The 15,652-nt window shown below is 45.2% G+C and overlaps 1 protein-coding gene across 1 annotated transcript; it reads right to left on the bottom strand.

Moving 5' to 3' along the window:
- Positions 1–34: 34 nt before the first annotated feature.
- Positions 35–7,810, bottom strand: AVPI1 (arginine vasopressin induced 1). The gene is made up of 3 exons (XM_027860547.1): positions 7,612–7,810; positions 1,362–1,649; positions 35–454 (listed from the first exon to the last, which is right to left on the bottom strand). The coding sequence occupies exons 2-3, from the start codon at positions 1,637–1,639 to the stop codon at positions 298–300; spliced, it is 435 nt and encodes a 144-aa protein (XP_027716348.1). The 5' UTR covers positions 1,640–1,649; positions 7,612–7,810; the 3' UTR covers positions 35–297.
- Between the last annotated feature and the right edge of the window lie 7,842 nt (positions 7,811–15,652).

The raw sequence follows: 15,652 nt of genomic DNA, 5'->3' as shown, positions 1-15,652 counted from the left end.
ATCTTGAGGAATGTAGTTTAGTCTCACTATAGTGTTAGTTTGGAAGAAGGGGGGTTGTTTAATAGTAGAAGCTGTTAATGTTCTCACTCACTCTGGGAAAGAGCAAGTCCCACACAATAAAGAGATCAGTAGAAGCCCCCCACCTATTCCTTAACTGAGTAGGATAGGCAGTAACTTCCCCTTTGGCTAGAACCTTCATCTGCCCTGGTGGGGCTGGCTGATTCAGGTCTCGCTTCTTTCTCCCTTCAGGTAACATCTGAGTTCCTGGGGAGGGTAACCTCAGCTGCCCTCAACAGGTCAGTGTCTAATCTGGTGGAGATAGCTTGTGGGGCTTGTCTTTCTCCAGCTCCGCCGGTTCCTGGCACTGGTTCTTGGGTTTAGATGCTGCCCGTTGGTGGTCAGCTCTATGGTACTGCTTGAGGGGCTGGCAGGTGCAGAGCAGTCCTCTGGTACTCTGTAAGGAACAAGTATAGATAGTAGTTGAGTCATTACACTGGCAGGGAAGACAAAATGAGGGCTCGTAGGATATTCCAGGTTCTTCAAAAACGCCGGGATTATACTGGCACCAGAAGAGCTCTGCTGCCCAAACCACCACCTGTGGTTACCAGCGTGTGGCATCTGGTTCCTCTCAAGCTGTTGGGGATCTCTAGTTCTTGGCTCATAAGATGGCATCTGCTGCGGTCTGACGATGAATCCACTCATTGGAGAGCGCTAGGTGAGAAGTCTTGCCTGGGTCCACAGCTAAACTGGACTTGCCCAGGTACATAGCTCAAATGTGGCAACTATGTGGCATGGTATAAGGAGCCTCAGAAAGATCTGAATTCAAATCCTGCCTAACACACTTTCTAGTTTGATGACTTTGAAAGCTCTTAGTCCCAGTTTCTTTATCTGTAAAGTGGAGGTAATAACACCTACCTCACAGGGTTGTGAAGCTGAAATGTGAATACACACACCCCTATATGTACCGTGTAGCCCTTAAAACATTGTTTAAATGTTAGCTGCTTTATTCTTTTTATTCTCATTATTCTGGTTTTTTTTTTGGTGAGGCAATCAGGGTTACGTGACTTGCCCAGGGTCACATGACTTGCCCAGGGTCACACTGCTAGCGAGTATCATGTGTCTGAGACCAGATTTGAACTCGGGTCCTCCTGACTCCAGGGCTGGTACTCTATCCACTGTGCCACCTAGCTGCCCCTGTTCTTATTATTAAACAATATACTGAGACCTATGCCATCCCCTTCCCAAATATCATGGCAGCTTCATTGTAGGGTGAGGTTCAAGGCTGCCCATGGCTATAAGGACTAGGATTTTATTCTCCACGAATGCCCCCGACCACTCTTTACCCAGCCTCAGAAACCCACCTACGTCGACTGCAGTGCTGCAGTGAGTGGCCCACCGGCCGTCTTTTCTTCCTGCGCAGCTGCCTCAAGGCTTCAGCCACCCCGTGGTTCCCGGCGTACTCCCAAATGATCTGTGCTCGCTCCTCAGCCTGCCTGTCACCACTTTGCTGAAATAAGCCTTGAATTTGTAGTAGCTCCGCATCCTGGAAGATGTTGGCAGAGGCTTGCTTTCGTCCCCGGACTCCTGCTGGTGTCTGCCCGGGGGGTGGCTCGCTCACCACAGAGGCTGGAGTGCCCATCTTAGGCTCTCTAAGAGGAAAACACACATGCCCTTTGTCAGCCTAATGAGATCTTGCTTTAGGCGTTGTGATAGGGTGAAAAGCAGACGCCAAGACCCAGCTAGTAAGTCTCAGAGGCTGAACTCAAACCATGTGATCAGTCAGTCAGTAAACATTTATTAAACACCTCCTGCATGCCAAGTATCATGCTAAGCATTGGGGATACAAAAAAAAGCAAAAACAGATTCTGCTGCCAAGAACTCACAGCCTAATGGGGGAGACATGAAAACATAGCATGTGTACCAACAAGCTATAAGTAGGATAAATAGAGGGACGGCCCTAGGACTAAGGGGCATTGGGATCTTCTTGAAGTTTCAAGATGGGATTTTAGTTGAGACTTTGAGGAAGGCAGGAGATAAGAGATGAGGAAGGAGCAGGGATGGAATGGGATCACTAGTGCACGTAGGATTTGCCTTGGCAAGGAGGAGGACCTCATTTGAGATGGCGTAAAGGAGGACATGGTGGTGGAAGTCATCCAGGTGATGTAAAAGTGAGAGAGAAGAGGGAACTCTCGCAAAGGGTGGGGGGGAGAAGCACTCCATCCACTGAGCCAGCTAGCTGATTTAGTGAGTTAATTAGGGAGATGTAAAAGGATTGCCTGGTGGCGGTGAGAGCCCAGTTGAGGTTATGCTAGCAAATTTGTAGTGGACCCAGTCAATATGGTTTTGTGATTTTTCTCCATCTCTATTCAATGTGTAGGAGCAAGGCAGTGGAAGGTAGGTGTGATCGAAGGCTGAAGCATGGCAGGGCAAGATCTTCGATACAATAAGGGGACAAAGAGTCTCAAAAGGAGTGTAGAATTGAACTGGTTCACCAAGAGGCCAAGATTTGGAAAGGTGGAGGGTGTAACTAGAGCATGGGGAATGGCCTAAGAGGGATTGGCGGTCAAGGGATGGGGCAAAGAATAGGGTCTGGAGTTGTAAACCAGAGATAGAAGGTAGATTTTGATCAGATAAGGAACTTTCAGAGTTTATGGAAGTGGTTCATTTGTGGGTGATGACAAGATCATGGCCAACTTTGTGGTTCTTTATTTAACTCTAACTCTAATCCAACTCTGTTTTCCTGTTTCTAACTTTAACTCTCTCTAACTTTTTTTTTTTTAGTGAGGCAGTTGGGGTTAAGTGACTTGCCCAAGGTCACACAGCTAGTATGTGTCAAGTATTTGGTCTGAGGCCAGATTTGAACTCGGGTCCTCCTGACTGGTGTTCTATCCACCACGCCACCTAGCTGCCCCTATCTAATTCTGTTTTTAACCCTGACATAGGCAAGTCACTCAGAATTATCTGTAGAATAGACCTATCCTCCCTCTCTCACACTTGCTGTGGAGACAGTGTACTGTAAACCTTAAAAGTGCCTTAGAAATGTGAGCTATTGTTATTAACTATAATAATCACCCAAGGTCAGAAATAACTTACAGGGCAATCAGCATTCCAGATCTCTGGGAACAGAAGTGAAAACAAGTTGTTGTGGTTTTGTTTGTTTGTTTGTTTTAGTTAGGCAATTGGGGTTAAGTGACTTGCCCAGGGTCACACAGCTAGTACGTGTCAAGTGTCTAAGGTCATATTTGAACTCAGGTCCTCCTGATTTCAGGGCCGTGCTCTATCCACTGCACCACCTAGCTGCCCCAACAAGTTCTTAAAGTAGATAAAAATGAAACAATCCCTGCCCCTACAGGACTTATAAAAATGTAGAGCATGGGAGGCAGGTTGTTGAGGTAGAAAGAGCACTCTCTTGTGGTCAGGATTAAAATAACAGCTCAGACACTAGCCTTGTGAAGATGGCAAGTCAATTGGTCTCTGAACCTCAGTTTCTTCATGGATGAAGCAGAGATAATACAAGTTGTATTATCAAGTTGTCAAGTTGGCATGAATAGTCTCTTAAGATAGGACATCATAGTGGAAGGAGCCCTGGGCTGGGTTCAAGTCCCAGTTCTGACCCTACTCACTGTTAGGTCAACTTTCTCAATTTTAAAATGCTCTATCAACGTGGGGCTAGAGGACCATGTGCAAGTTAATCTGCTTTCATCCGCTGATCATCTTAGGGGTGGGGGATGAGGGGGGTGGAATATGCAAGCTATACTCATCTCTGCAGTGGAGGTGACAGTTTTAATACTCTTTTCAAGCCTTGCATCACCTTCTTTCCCTCTCACCTTCTAGTTGTCAGGCTGGGTCCTAGATCCTCACAAAAGCTTACAATTAATTATTGAGTCTGGGGTCTTTTGAGTAGTGAGAGATGGGCAGGGATATTGTCAGAGTCTCACCTAGGTTCTTTCTCCTGGGTCTGACATAGCACATCTGGCTTGAAGGACATGACCCTAATAACAAGGCTGTTTGATTGCCAGAACCTTTTTTGTATCCTATTCTGAGTTTTCTCCATTTTATCCCAGAAGTGTAGAGGTAAGAATATTACCTAGACTTGGATTCAGGAGACCCAGATTCTAATCCTGCCTCAGACATTTAATATTTGGGTGAAAATAAGTCAGTTCCTTAAGCCTCAATTTCCTTATTACCTAAATGAGGGATGCTATTTAACTGTGAACTGAATTTCTTCCCCTGTCCTAAATCCTCCCCCTTCTCCACCCTATTGCCTCTCACATGTCAGTTCTTCTTTTCCCATTTCAAATGTCCAATTGCAAGTAGAGAGAATTCACTTTATTGTTCCTCTGCTAAAATCTGGGCATTGCTGGGGGTAAAATAAATGAACATCCGCCTTTACTCCTCCCATATGACTGTTCCCTGTGCTGTATCTGAGAGGTCTGCCTTTCTCCCAGGGTGACTGAGCAGCAAAACTGTTACTTGTGAAAAAAGGACCAGGCCTAGCATCTCTGCTCTTTAGAAATACCATTGTTGTCAACAAAAAAGCACTAATTCATTGCCTGCCGTCTACAAGGCGCTGTGTTAGGTGCTGGAGTTACTGATAAATCTCAAGGGCTGCTAAAGACAGGAAATTTTCAAATCTTGACCTAAAGAGTGGAGATGGGAAACCCTGGAAATAAGACAGGAGTATCACTGGCCCATCAAACATTTTTAATAGCTCACCTTCTTCCAAGAAGGATAGAAGCAGTAAGCTAAATGGGAACTAGCATTCCTAAATACTTACCTGCCATAAATTATTATTTGTTCTGGATGAGTGCAAGATGAAAACTGCCTGCAGTTTACTTCAGATACTTCTGAGTAAGGGAACATAGTGATTAGCGCAGTGGACTGAGAGGTAGGAGACCTGGCTTCCAGTCCTAGCCTTCTTTGTCAAAAGTCCTTGGCCAGTTCAGATGCTATGAGGGTGTTTCAGTTTCTTTAGCTATAAAATAGGTGTATTTAAGTCTCTCTTTGTACATAGTTATTTACATGTTGTCTATTTGATTGTGAGCTCTTAGAGAGAAGATACTGTTTTTGCCTTTCTTTGGTATCCCCAGCATCTAGCACAGTGCTGGCACATAGTAGGCATTTAATAAATGTTCCTTAACTGACCCTTCCTAGTCTTAGTTTGTATCATGAAAATTCAGTTTACTCATAAAGAAGTTTACATTCTGTGGGCCTAGGAGGTACATATACTCCTATATATACTGCTCTGACCAAATAGCAAATAGTTTGAATGGCAAAATATCTTTCACATCTTTTTTTTTCCTTTACAACAATCTCTTTGACCCTTAAAGTTTGCTTCTAGATTTTACATGCTGTGAAACAGATATGTTTTCTCCAAAACGTAAATGGAAAAACACTAGGAAAGAAGGCAAATGATCATCCATTAGTCAGAAGGCCTTTGATGGCTCATACAATGAATGTTTACTGTGTAATAAGCCACCTTTGCTTTGAACCTGGGTTCCACAACATGAAGAAAACTGGTGTTAACAAGCTGAATTTGGAAGTCCAGAGTGGTGTTGGAGAGAGAGCCCAGGTTTGGCCATTGGACCATTGCATGGTCTTGGGCAGGTCATTTAATTTCTCTAGTCTCAGTTTCCTCTGTAAAATGAAATTGGAATGAATGGTTCCTTTGGGGGAACCGTAGAAGGCTGTGATATTCCTTGGGTCTAAATCCTGTTTAATCTAGAAGGAATTTGAATGGTAAGGATGGGCAGCTTGGGATTTACTACCTAGGAATGGCCTGTGTGAACAGGTCCTGTTGCCCAGATTTTAGGCACACCTTTCCCAACCATATACTCCCCACTCCCACCCCACCCCCAAGTAAAAGCAGATTATGTCTAGACACAAAACAGCATGGCTCAGATTTCTACCAAAGTTAAGGGCGCTGGGTTTGGAGTACCTGGATTTGAAGGTTGTGCCACTAATTACTGTGTGACTTCAGGAAAGTTACAACCTCTAAAAAAAGGAGGGTTGAAGAGGCTAACTGAAAGACCCCTAATGTCCTTTCTAGTTTTAAATCTATACATGAGATCCTGTCTCTTGGTCAGTACTAAGTGTAGATGAGTCCTCTGTCTCTAGTGGTATTGTGGACTTGGTGTGTATAGAGGGAGGAGAAGGTTGTTAGGTCCTCTTGTTTAGAACTCGATAAAACTCTTATTTCCTGTAATGGCCATAACTTCTCTAAGATCAAGGAAGAGCAGCAGGGTGGAGGAAAATGCCTCTTCCTTGATGCCAGAGCTAGACAATCCCAGCAGCCTCTATAGTTCCCCAAGCTTGGCTTTACAAATGCTGGGATGTTCTCTCTAGGTCCCTCAGATTAACCTGATCAACCAGGGTACAAACTATGACTCAAATTTTTTTGGGGAGATTCCTGTCACTGCCATCTGTGGGAAACTAGGACAAAGAACAAGAAGGTCATATCAGTGGCTCAGTAGGAGGAGAGAGGGGAAGCTAGGTGGCGCAGTGGATAGAGCACCAGCCCTGGACTCAGGAGGACTGGAGTTCAAATCCAACCTCAGACATATAACACTTGCTAGCAGTGTGACCCTGGGCAAGTCACTTAACCCCATTGCCTAGACCAAAAAAAAAAAATAGTAGGAGGGGCCAATGTGGCTAAGATCCACCATCTTCCTTTGCCTGACAGGGTCAAGGATGTTTGATAGCCATTCCCTATTGCTATCAGATCAGAGCCTCCAGCATTCAAGAACGCCAGAATCCTCCAGGTTGGGGTCCTGGGCTACAAGCTCCTGGGGAATTCAAGACTGTTTCCACGAACACTTACGGCTTGAGATTTAAGTGGAGAAGAAATAGAGACATCTCAGAAAAACTGACTCAGCTATCTACTTTTATTGTTTCTGCCCAGATACCGGCCTGTACTGGTGCCAAGCCGCTCTTCAAAAGACTAGAGGAAATCATGGAAATGCTTTCAAATCTTTCAGGAAATTAATTGCGGTGTCTGTTTATCTCTTTAGATTGGGTCAGGGAGTAAAGGTCAGAAATCCCAGCAGAGTACCCACAGGCTGCACTCCACTGCCCAGGGAGACGCTTGTGAGATTGGTCATTGAACTAAGGGCTGAATTTGTGGTCTACTTTCAGCTTGGGGCTCTCCTCCCTTGGAGTCCTCAGTCTGTACACCTTTATTTCTCCACGACCCCACCGTCTCAGCACTGGCCGGTTTCTCTGAAAGAGTGGCCAACGAAACCCTCAATCCTCAGCAGAGTCTGCGGGCCAGCCCAGGCTCCCTGTTTCCACCCCGCAGCAATCTGTGGGTTCCAAGTAGCGCCGGCACGCCGGTTCCGGAGCCCGAGGATTCAGAGAAGCACCAGGGGGTTATACTGACATCGATGACAGTACAACCTCCCCAACCCGCGTCTTATCGCGCCCCTCCGCAGTCCGTAACGCGTACAACAGACGGCTCACGGCTCTGCGGACTCTCGAGCATGAGACTGAGCCCGAAAGCGGCGGAGGGACCCTTCCCTTTCGGGGGCCCTGAAGGGTCTGGACCTGGCAAGCTGCTCCTTCCTCCCTATCCCAGCCCTGCACAAGCGACCCCCATGCATCTGTCTCTCTTACCTGTCTGCCGATGCGACTCCGCCAGAAAGGGGCCGAGAGGAAGCTCGACTGTCCGAACGCTGCAACCCAGCTCACTTCCACGATTCCATTGAAAAACGCTGCTCCTGGGATCCTGACCAGAGGATAAGGTCAACCCACAGCCCCTGCCCCAGCTTCAGCTCCTGGGTAAACGTTCCAAAATCGAACGCGAATAACCCAGGCGACCAATCAGAGCCTCAATGGGGAAGGGGGCGTGTCCCTCCTTCCCTCTCCATCCCCGTCCCCATCCCCCAGCCGGGCCGCAGGCGTCATTGACGTCAATACACTAAGCAGAGCTCGGTTAGGCCGGCTCCGAGAACCAGGGCGGAGCCGCATTCCTGTCCCTGGGGTGCGGCAGCGACAACCCTGCTGCAATGCACGTGATGACTTCCTCTTCTTTTAGGCTGACTGCGTAGCCATAGGGCTCCAATGTAAGGCCTGCGTGAGAAGGGATCCTCGTGTATGCTAAGGGTCTCTGCCGCCTCTCCCCCCACCCTTACCTCCACACACTATCCCCACCTCTCCCCCCCAGGCTTGCTGTGTGGCAGTCTGGAAAGGGGCCAGCAGTTCTGAAATAGGCTGTACTCCTGTCCGAGCTGTCTGTCTGTAGGGATGGCGAGTCAGGCCAGAGAGCCCTTGCGTGTGTGTGTGTGTGTGTGTGTGTGTGTGTGTGTGCGTGCGCGCGCGCGCGCATTTGCATGCGTGGTGAGTTGGATTGGAGGCAGACCTTGGTGGTAAGGAGAGTGGAAGATGGATAGAGATTCTGGGATGAGGTGGTTCTGTCAACAAGAGCTAAAAATGACCACAGGCACATTTGTGTATAGATACAAGGGTGTTCCAAAAGTCGTAGGGTGGTTTTGAGTTATTAAAATTGGACTAGGCTTAAATTTCACTTAGATTTTTAGGACACCCTATGTGGCTTTGGGGGTGTGGGGGGTGTATATATCTGTATATATACATATATACATACATACACATGTGTGTATACACACACACAGAGCCATTCCATAAACACAGCAGGTCCCATTACCAAGGCCAAACCCTGAGTTTGACTCTGACACTCTCCTTTGTTGCCATACCCCCTCAGACTGCATGTGTTCTTTTCCTTTTCACCTACTGACAAACTGAGACCTAGGAAAAACCTTAGCTTAAGAAGGCCAAGGTCTCCCACTGCATAGGGTCATTGCCAGTCATCCTGACCTATGTTTTGCCACTGGACTCTGATGACTGCACAGCCCTGCCTCACTTAAATCAAATTCACTTGCAAGTCAACCCATCAACTTCCTGAAGTCTTTGATCCTCTTCTGGAATGAAGGAGGAACAGGTTCCTAGGTGTGTGCTTTGGGAACCCTGCAGTTTACCCCACCCCCACTTGCCCCAGAAATAGTCCTGGGCTGCCTCTTTCCTGTGGCCTGGGTTCTTTGAGCCACTTTTTTTTTTAAAGGCAATTGGGGTTAAGTGACTTGCCCAGGGTCACACAGCTAGTAAGTGTCAACTGTTTGATCTGAGGCTGCATTTGAACTCAGGTCATGCTGACTAAAGGGCCGGTGCTCTATCCACTGCACCACCTAGCTGCCCCAAGCCACTTCTTCTAGACTAGTTAACTAATCTGAGCCTGCCCCACCACTTGGTATCAGCCCATTCAGGGCAAGGGTCATACAGAAAAAACCTTTGCCAAAGTGACAAACACTGAAAATGTGACTTCTCTTTGATCTGCCTGGAGTGTTCTGAGAAAGAAATCAGAAGGAACCAACTGCCAAAATCAGGGCCAAAGAATTCTCAGGCACTCACTCCAGTCAGGCAAGTGCTCATGCTTAAGCCTCTTAGTAGTGTTTGGATAAGGGAGATCTGCTTTGTTGGAAGCCTAAAAAAGAGGATCTCTGAATTGTGGGCCAGTCAGAGATACCCTCTAGAAACTGTGGGAAGAAAAAAAAAGCAGGATTCAGTGAAGAATAAATAGGACCAGGATCCAGTACCCCGGTGGTTTTATCACTATGGGCAAGTCTGTGGTACTCAGTTTCCTCATTTGTAAAGTGATGAGTTTGTACTAGATGACCTCTAGGGCCCCTGTCAGCCTAAAGTCTATGATCTTATGCTCCAATTAGATCTGCCTGTAAACGGCTTTGAGCCCTCAGTAATTCTTACTCTCCGAAATCAGGGGTGTAATATTCAACAAGGATATGGAATCCTGGCTTCTAGGGCAGCTGCAACTAAGAGCAGACAGGAAAAAAACCTACTTTTCCTAAACCAGCAGTGTGTTTATAACAGAGTGAAAATGCATCTCATGTTGCAGTGTCATGTGTCAATGTTTTTGACAAGAAGATGGGGAGCACAAAGTTTTCCTGGCAATCTTGGTAGTTCAGGATGATAATGAGGCAGTGAGATTTCTAACTTCCAAGTCCAAATCCTGAGATGGTTGCTGCTAAAGAGTGAGGCAAAACCAGTCTGGGAGTTATAATAAGAGCCTATATTTATAAAATATTTTAGAATTGCAAATGCTTTCACGTTCATTATCACATTTTATTCCCATAACATATTTGTGAGGTACTTTGGGCAGCTATTAGTCCCATTTTACATATGAATGAGATGCCATTCTACATGAGCCTCTACTAAGTGTAACCAGTGATGGCGCTGTCGAGACATTGGCTCTAACTGGAGGCCAGGTGGGCATGGTCTAAGGAAAGAAGGGGAAACAGGAAACATGAATCAGGGAGAAAAGGAGAGGAGAAGAAATAGTCATGGAACTGTGCTACATATAGTCATGGGGCTGTCCCTGTGCTACATATCTTCCTTGGCAATTACTTCATCCAGAGAATTTGGGGGGGACCAGTGTAAAAGACAATGGCATCTCCTGTATCATGGCACAACATCTTTTTTGTTTATCCATTGGGCAAATATCATTTCCACACCTGTTATTGATCTCCTAAATTGGTGATTTAGCAACTTGGGTTAGAGAAGAGCTTTACTCACTAACTTTTTACCAATGAAGGTTAGAAGGAGGTTTACCAGGAAATGGGTAGTGAGAAGGTTTTTGCTGTTTGTTGAAATATTCTTGTGCCTTATCTTGCATTTTTATTTTAAGTAAATGTCCTTTTGTATCATTGACCTCATATGTATGTAACTCTGGCTGGTGGAGATACAGAGAGAAAATGGAGATTCCTGGATCCAAACAAGTTTAGAAATAGCCTGAAGGAAGCATTTAAGACTGAGGCATAAACATAAGTGAGTTACCTAATATCACACAGGGATCAGATAATCCAGGTATTCTGACCCCAAATCTAGTATCCTCTTTGGTCCTGTTCAAGAGGAGCCTCTGATCAAAGTGGAGAGACCCCAAATGGGTGCCATGTCCACTGGGCACTTGGTGTAATTTGGGGGTACATGTTGCCTTTGGCCTCTCTTGTCCCGAATTCCTTGGTATTCTTGGTGGTGGAGGTTGGGTAATTGTTCATGATTCCCAGCAGTGGGCTAGGACTTGTTCCAAATCAGTGGGTTTGGAGAACCTGAGCAATCATCTTTGAGTGTCCTTGGTTAAGCAGGATATAGCAAGTACTTGTTCTCTTGAAGTTCCACATGAAACCCCTAGGCAACAGGGTGTTGACTTCTGAGTCAACTATGCTCTTCCTGTTCAGTGAATCATAAGCATTTATTAAGTATCCACCTACATAAACTAAGTAAGTCAGACAAAATCCTTGCCTCCTGTACTTGCGATGGTTAGGCCAGGTCTCTTTCAGAGATAGTGGGCTGGATGTGCACCTAGAGATAGCCAGGGTGATAAATAAATAGCCAAAAGGACAACTCCTGACTGCAAAAGAATTCTGCCAATTCTTGTGTTTATCTTCATCTGCTTAAGAGGTTCTAAACAGAACAATAAATAGAACTTCAGGCACCTGGGGCATATTCAGTGGCGGGTAGGGAAAGAGGGAGGAGGGAAGGTCTGGGTGCTGCAGGGAAAAAGGTGTTGTGCATGGGGTCAGGAAGACCTGAGTTCAGATTTAGTCTCAGACACTTACTGGCTTTGTGACCTTTAGCCTTAATCTCCTCATCTATAAAATGGGGTTAATAATAGCAATTGAATCACAGGGTTTTGTTAGGCTCAAATGATATAACATTTATAAAGTTTAACACAGTGCCCTGACTCATAGTACACACTATACAAATGCTAGCTATTATTATTTTTATTATTATTATCTTTCCCCCCCACCTACAGCCTCTCTAGTGTTCCCCAAGTGCACGCACTCACTGCTTATGGAAAATCGGTGGGAAAAAGGCCTTTATTTCCCCTGTTTTAGGGTCCCAGATCAAATGGGAAATTGGGGAACATTCTTGTTTCTCTGGCTCACCAGCTACAGACAAATCGGGTAACCCCTGGCTGCTGCCAGAGCTCAATTAGTACTGGGTAATGATGATCTTAGCTCTAATCATCAATCGCTGCTCTGTTTGGCCCTGACTGCTCCCTGGGCTTAAAAGCATGGGGAGGTAAAGGCAGTGGATAGGGTTTGGGGCTTGGAGTAAGGAAGACCTGAATTCAAATTCTGTCTCGGATATGTACTAAGTTGGGTAACCTTGGCAAATCACTTAACCTCCTTTAAGTTTCCTTAAGTTTTCCTGGCAGTTTCCTCATCTGTAAAATCAGGTGTTACCCCCTTCCAGCTCTACATCAATTGTCCCATAGGTAAAACAGAAGGAAGACCTTCTATGGATAGAAGACATTCCATAGATAGAAGACATTCCATAGACAGATGAAGCTAATAAAGTACAGGGCATGTTTATGAGATGGTGTAACCCAATTTGGTTACCATTTAGGAGTGTGTGTGTGTGTGTGTGTGTGTGTGTGTGTGTGTGTGTGTGTTGAGGAGAAGGGTGAGAAAGACTGAAAAGACAGGGTGGCATCCAACTGTGGAGGACCTCAAACACCAGACAAAAACAGTTGAACTTTACTCTGTACACAGTTCAGAGAGACTAAAGCCTTTTTTTTTTTTTTTAGCAGATATCTATTCATAAGGAAGATTAGTCTGGCTAAATGAAGACTGGAGAGAAGAGAGAAGGTGGGAAATAGGTTGAAATAGATTGGGAGCATGGAAATGAAGGCCAAGGATAGATGGAATGCCATGGGAGTAGAGGAGGAGACAGGTGTGAGAGATGTTGTAGAGATATTACCACATAGCTCCAGGCCCCCATCACCAACTGACTTTTTTTTTTTTTGGTGAGGCAATCGGAGTTAAGTGACTTGCCCAGGGTCACACAGCTAGTGAGTATCATGTGTCTAAGACCGGATTTGAACTCAGGTCCTCCAGGCTCCAAGGCTGGAGATCTATCTACCTTGTCACCTAGCTGCCCCTACCAACTGACTTTTTAGATGCCTCAATCTGTGTATTCCAAGGATGTCTCGAACTCAAGATGTACCTAACAGAACTCTTTATCTTTTCCCCTCAAACCCACCCCTCTGCCCATTACTATTGATGGTACTACCATTCTCCCAGTTAGAGGCAGTTAGCTGGTGAAGTAGATAGAGTACTGGGCCTGGAGTCAGAGGGATCTGAGTTCAAATTCCACTTGCAGACACTTATTAGCTGTCATTTACCCTTTGTCAGCCTCAGTATCCTCAACTGTAGACTGGGGATAATGATAGCACCTACCCCCTAAGGTTGTTGTAAGGATCAAATGAGATAATTTTTGTAAAGCCTTTTAGCACAGTGCCTGGCACACTGTTGTTGTTTTGTCAATTAGTGGTATCCAGTTCTTTGTGACCCCTTTTGGGGTTTTCTTGGCAAAGACACTGGAGTAGTTTTGCCATTTCCTTCTTCAGTTCATTTTACAGATGAGGAAACTGAGGCCAACAGGATTAAGTGACTTACCTGGAGTCACACAACTAGTTCTGAAGCCAGATTTGAGCTCGCAAAGATGAGTCTTCCTGACCCCAGGCCTGGCATTCTATCCCCTGTGCCACCTAACTACCCTGCCTGGGACATAGAAGCATTTAATAAATGCTTGGTCCTTTTCTTTTCTCTTCTAAGCCACTTAGGGTCAAAGCTTCAGTGCCATCCTCCTTTCAACTCCTCACTCTCCTCATATATCCAGTTTGTTGTCCAGTTTTGTCATTTTTGTTTTGACAGCGTCTCCCACGCATGTCCCTTTCCCTCCACTCACGCGGTCATCACCCCTCTATGGGTCCTCATCACATCTCATCTGGACTATTATTATGGCCTTCTCATTGATTTCACTGTCTCAAGTCTCTCCCCATTCCTATCCATTCTCCCTTCACTGAACAAAGCAATTTTCCTAAAGTTCAGATCTGACCATATCACTCCCCCCGTCAATTAAGCCAGTCCCCTCCATGATAAGATCATCTATTTGGCATTCAAAGCCCTTCATAACCAAGCTCCTTCCTACCTTTCTAGTTTTCTTACTTGACTTCCCTCCTTGTACTCTTCACTGGCCTACTTTCTGTTCTTCACACATGATTCTTCATCTCCCATTTCATGCATTTACATTGTTTGTCCTCCGTTCCTGGAATGTTCCTGATTCTCACCTCGGAGGTGAATTCCAGGTTCCTTGACTTTCTCTAAGACTCAGCTCAAACTCAACTTCCCACAGGTTGCCTTTCTTCCCCAGCTGTCTCTTGCTAGTCCCTTCCATCTCAGATTACCTTCCATTTATTCTGTATCACTCTCATACGTACATACAGTTTTTGTTTTTGTTTTTGTTTTTGGCATCTTGTCTCCCTTGTTAGATGGCGAGCTCCTTGAAAGCAGGGGTTGTTTTTGCCCTCCTTTGTATCCCTAGTGCCTAGCACAGTATCTGACATATGGTAAGTAAATAATCAATGTTTGCCAACTGACTGAAGAATAGGAACAGGAAACACAGTTGAGAAACTAAAAAAAAAAAGAGAGAGAAAGTCACAAGATGGTAGATTTTGAGCTAGAAGGGACTTTATAGGCCATCTAGTCCTCTTCATTTTACAGAAAAGTCCCAAAGGAATTAACTGACTTCGCCCAAAGTCACAAGGTAGGACGTGGCAGAGCCAGGAGTCACACCCATGTTTTTTGAACCAGTTCTCTTTACTGAACATTCAGTTCTACCTACAAAGGTAACACTGAGGTTTCAGATGCTGGAGACTACAGAAGTGAATGGTCCTGACACTGACAAAAAAAAAGTGAAAGGAAGGGAAGGGAAGAGAAGAAAGGAAAAGGAAGGGAAAAGAAGGAAAAGAAAGGGAAAGAAGGAAAGGAAGGAAAAGATAGGAATGAAAAGAAAGGAAAAGAAGGGAAGGGAAGGAAAGGAAAGGAAGGAAAAGATAGGAATGAAAAGAAAGGGAAGGAAGGGAAAGGAAGACAAGAAAAGAAAAGGCAAGGAAAGAGTAGGGAAGGGAAGGAGTGGAAAGAAAATAAGGAAAGGAAAGGGAAGGAAGGGAAGGAGCAGTTTTAGGAGGAATGATAGTAAGTTCAGTTTGGGACATATTGGGTTTGAGGTGACAGTGGGATGTTCAAGTGGAGATGTCCTGTAAACCCATAGAGATGCAGGTCTAGAGCCCTGAAATGAGATCTAAACCGTACAAAGACATTTGGGAGTCATCTACATGTGGATGATAGTTGGAGCCATGGGATTGGATGAATTTACCAGGAGAGAAGAGGAGAGCCAAGATGAAACCTTAGGCAACATTCACTTGAGGGGCATCAATGAAAAAGACAAAGGTCTGGGTCCAGAGGCTGGGGAACATCCATCATTACCAATGATAATCATTATAGCCCTACTAATAGTATATCTCTTTAAGAGATGAAGAAAATGAAACTTGGAAAATCTAAATAACAACAATAATTATCATTATTATCATCATTTTAGATAATTATTAAGGCTTAGGAGGGTAAATGACGTGCCTGAGGTCAGGTCCAGGTTAAAGTCAGGTCCTCTCATTCTAAGTTGTCCTGCCTGGTAAAAGACATTTGAACAGAAAATTAAGGCCCTGAGATAGGGGTAGGCAGGTAGGAAAAGTCAAATCCTCGGACCATAGTAGGCCCTTAAT

Source organism: Vombatus ursinus, unplaced genomic scaffold, assembly GCF_900497805.2.
Source record: "Vombatus ursinus unplaced genomic scaffold, bare-nosed wombat genome assembly UNPS02000749.1, whole genome shotgun sequence".
Lineage (NCBI taxonomy): Eukaryota > Metazoa > Chordata > Mammalia > Diprotodontia > Vombatidae > Vombatus > Vombatus ursinus.
The sequence above is the reverse complement of the archived record's forward strand: the minus strand, read 5'-3'. Positions and strand labels throughout refer to the sequence as shown.

What these genes read in the sequence shown, in the direction of transcription:
- AVPI1 (XM_027860547.1), bottom strand. Translation starts at nt 1,639, where the DNA reads ATGGGCACTCCAGCCTCTGTGGTGAGCGAGCCACCCCCCGGGCAGACA. An exon ending in CAGCACTGCAGTCGACGTAG is followed by an intron (nt 455 to 1,361) that starts GTGGGTTTCTGA and finishes TGTTCCTTACAG; the next exon opens with AGTACCAGAGGACTGCTCTG.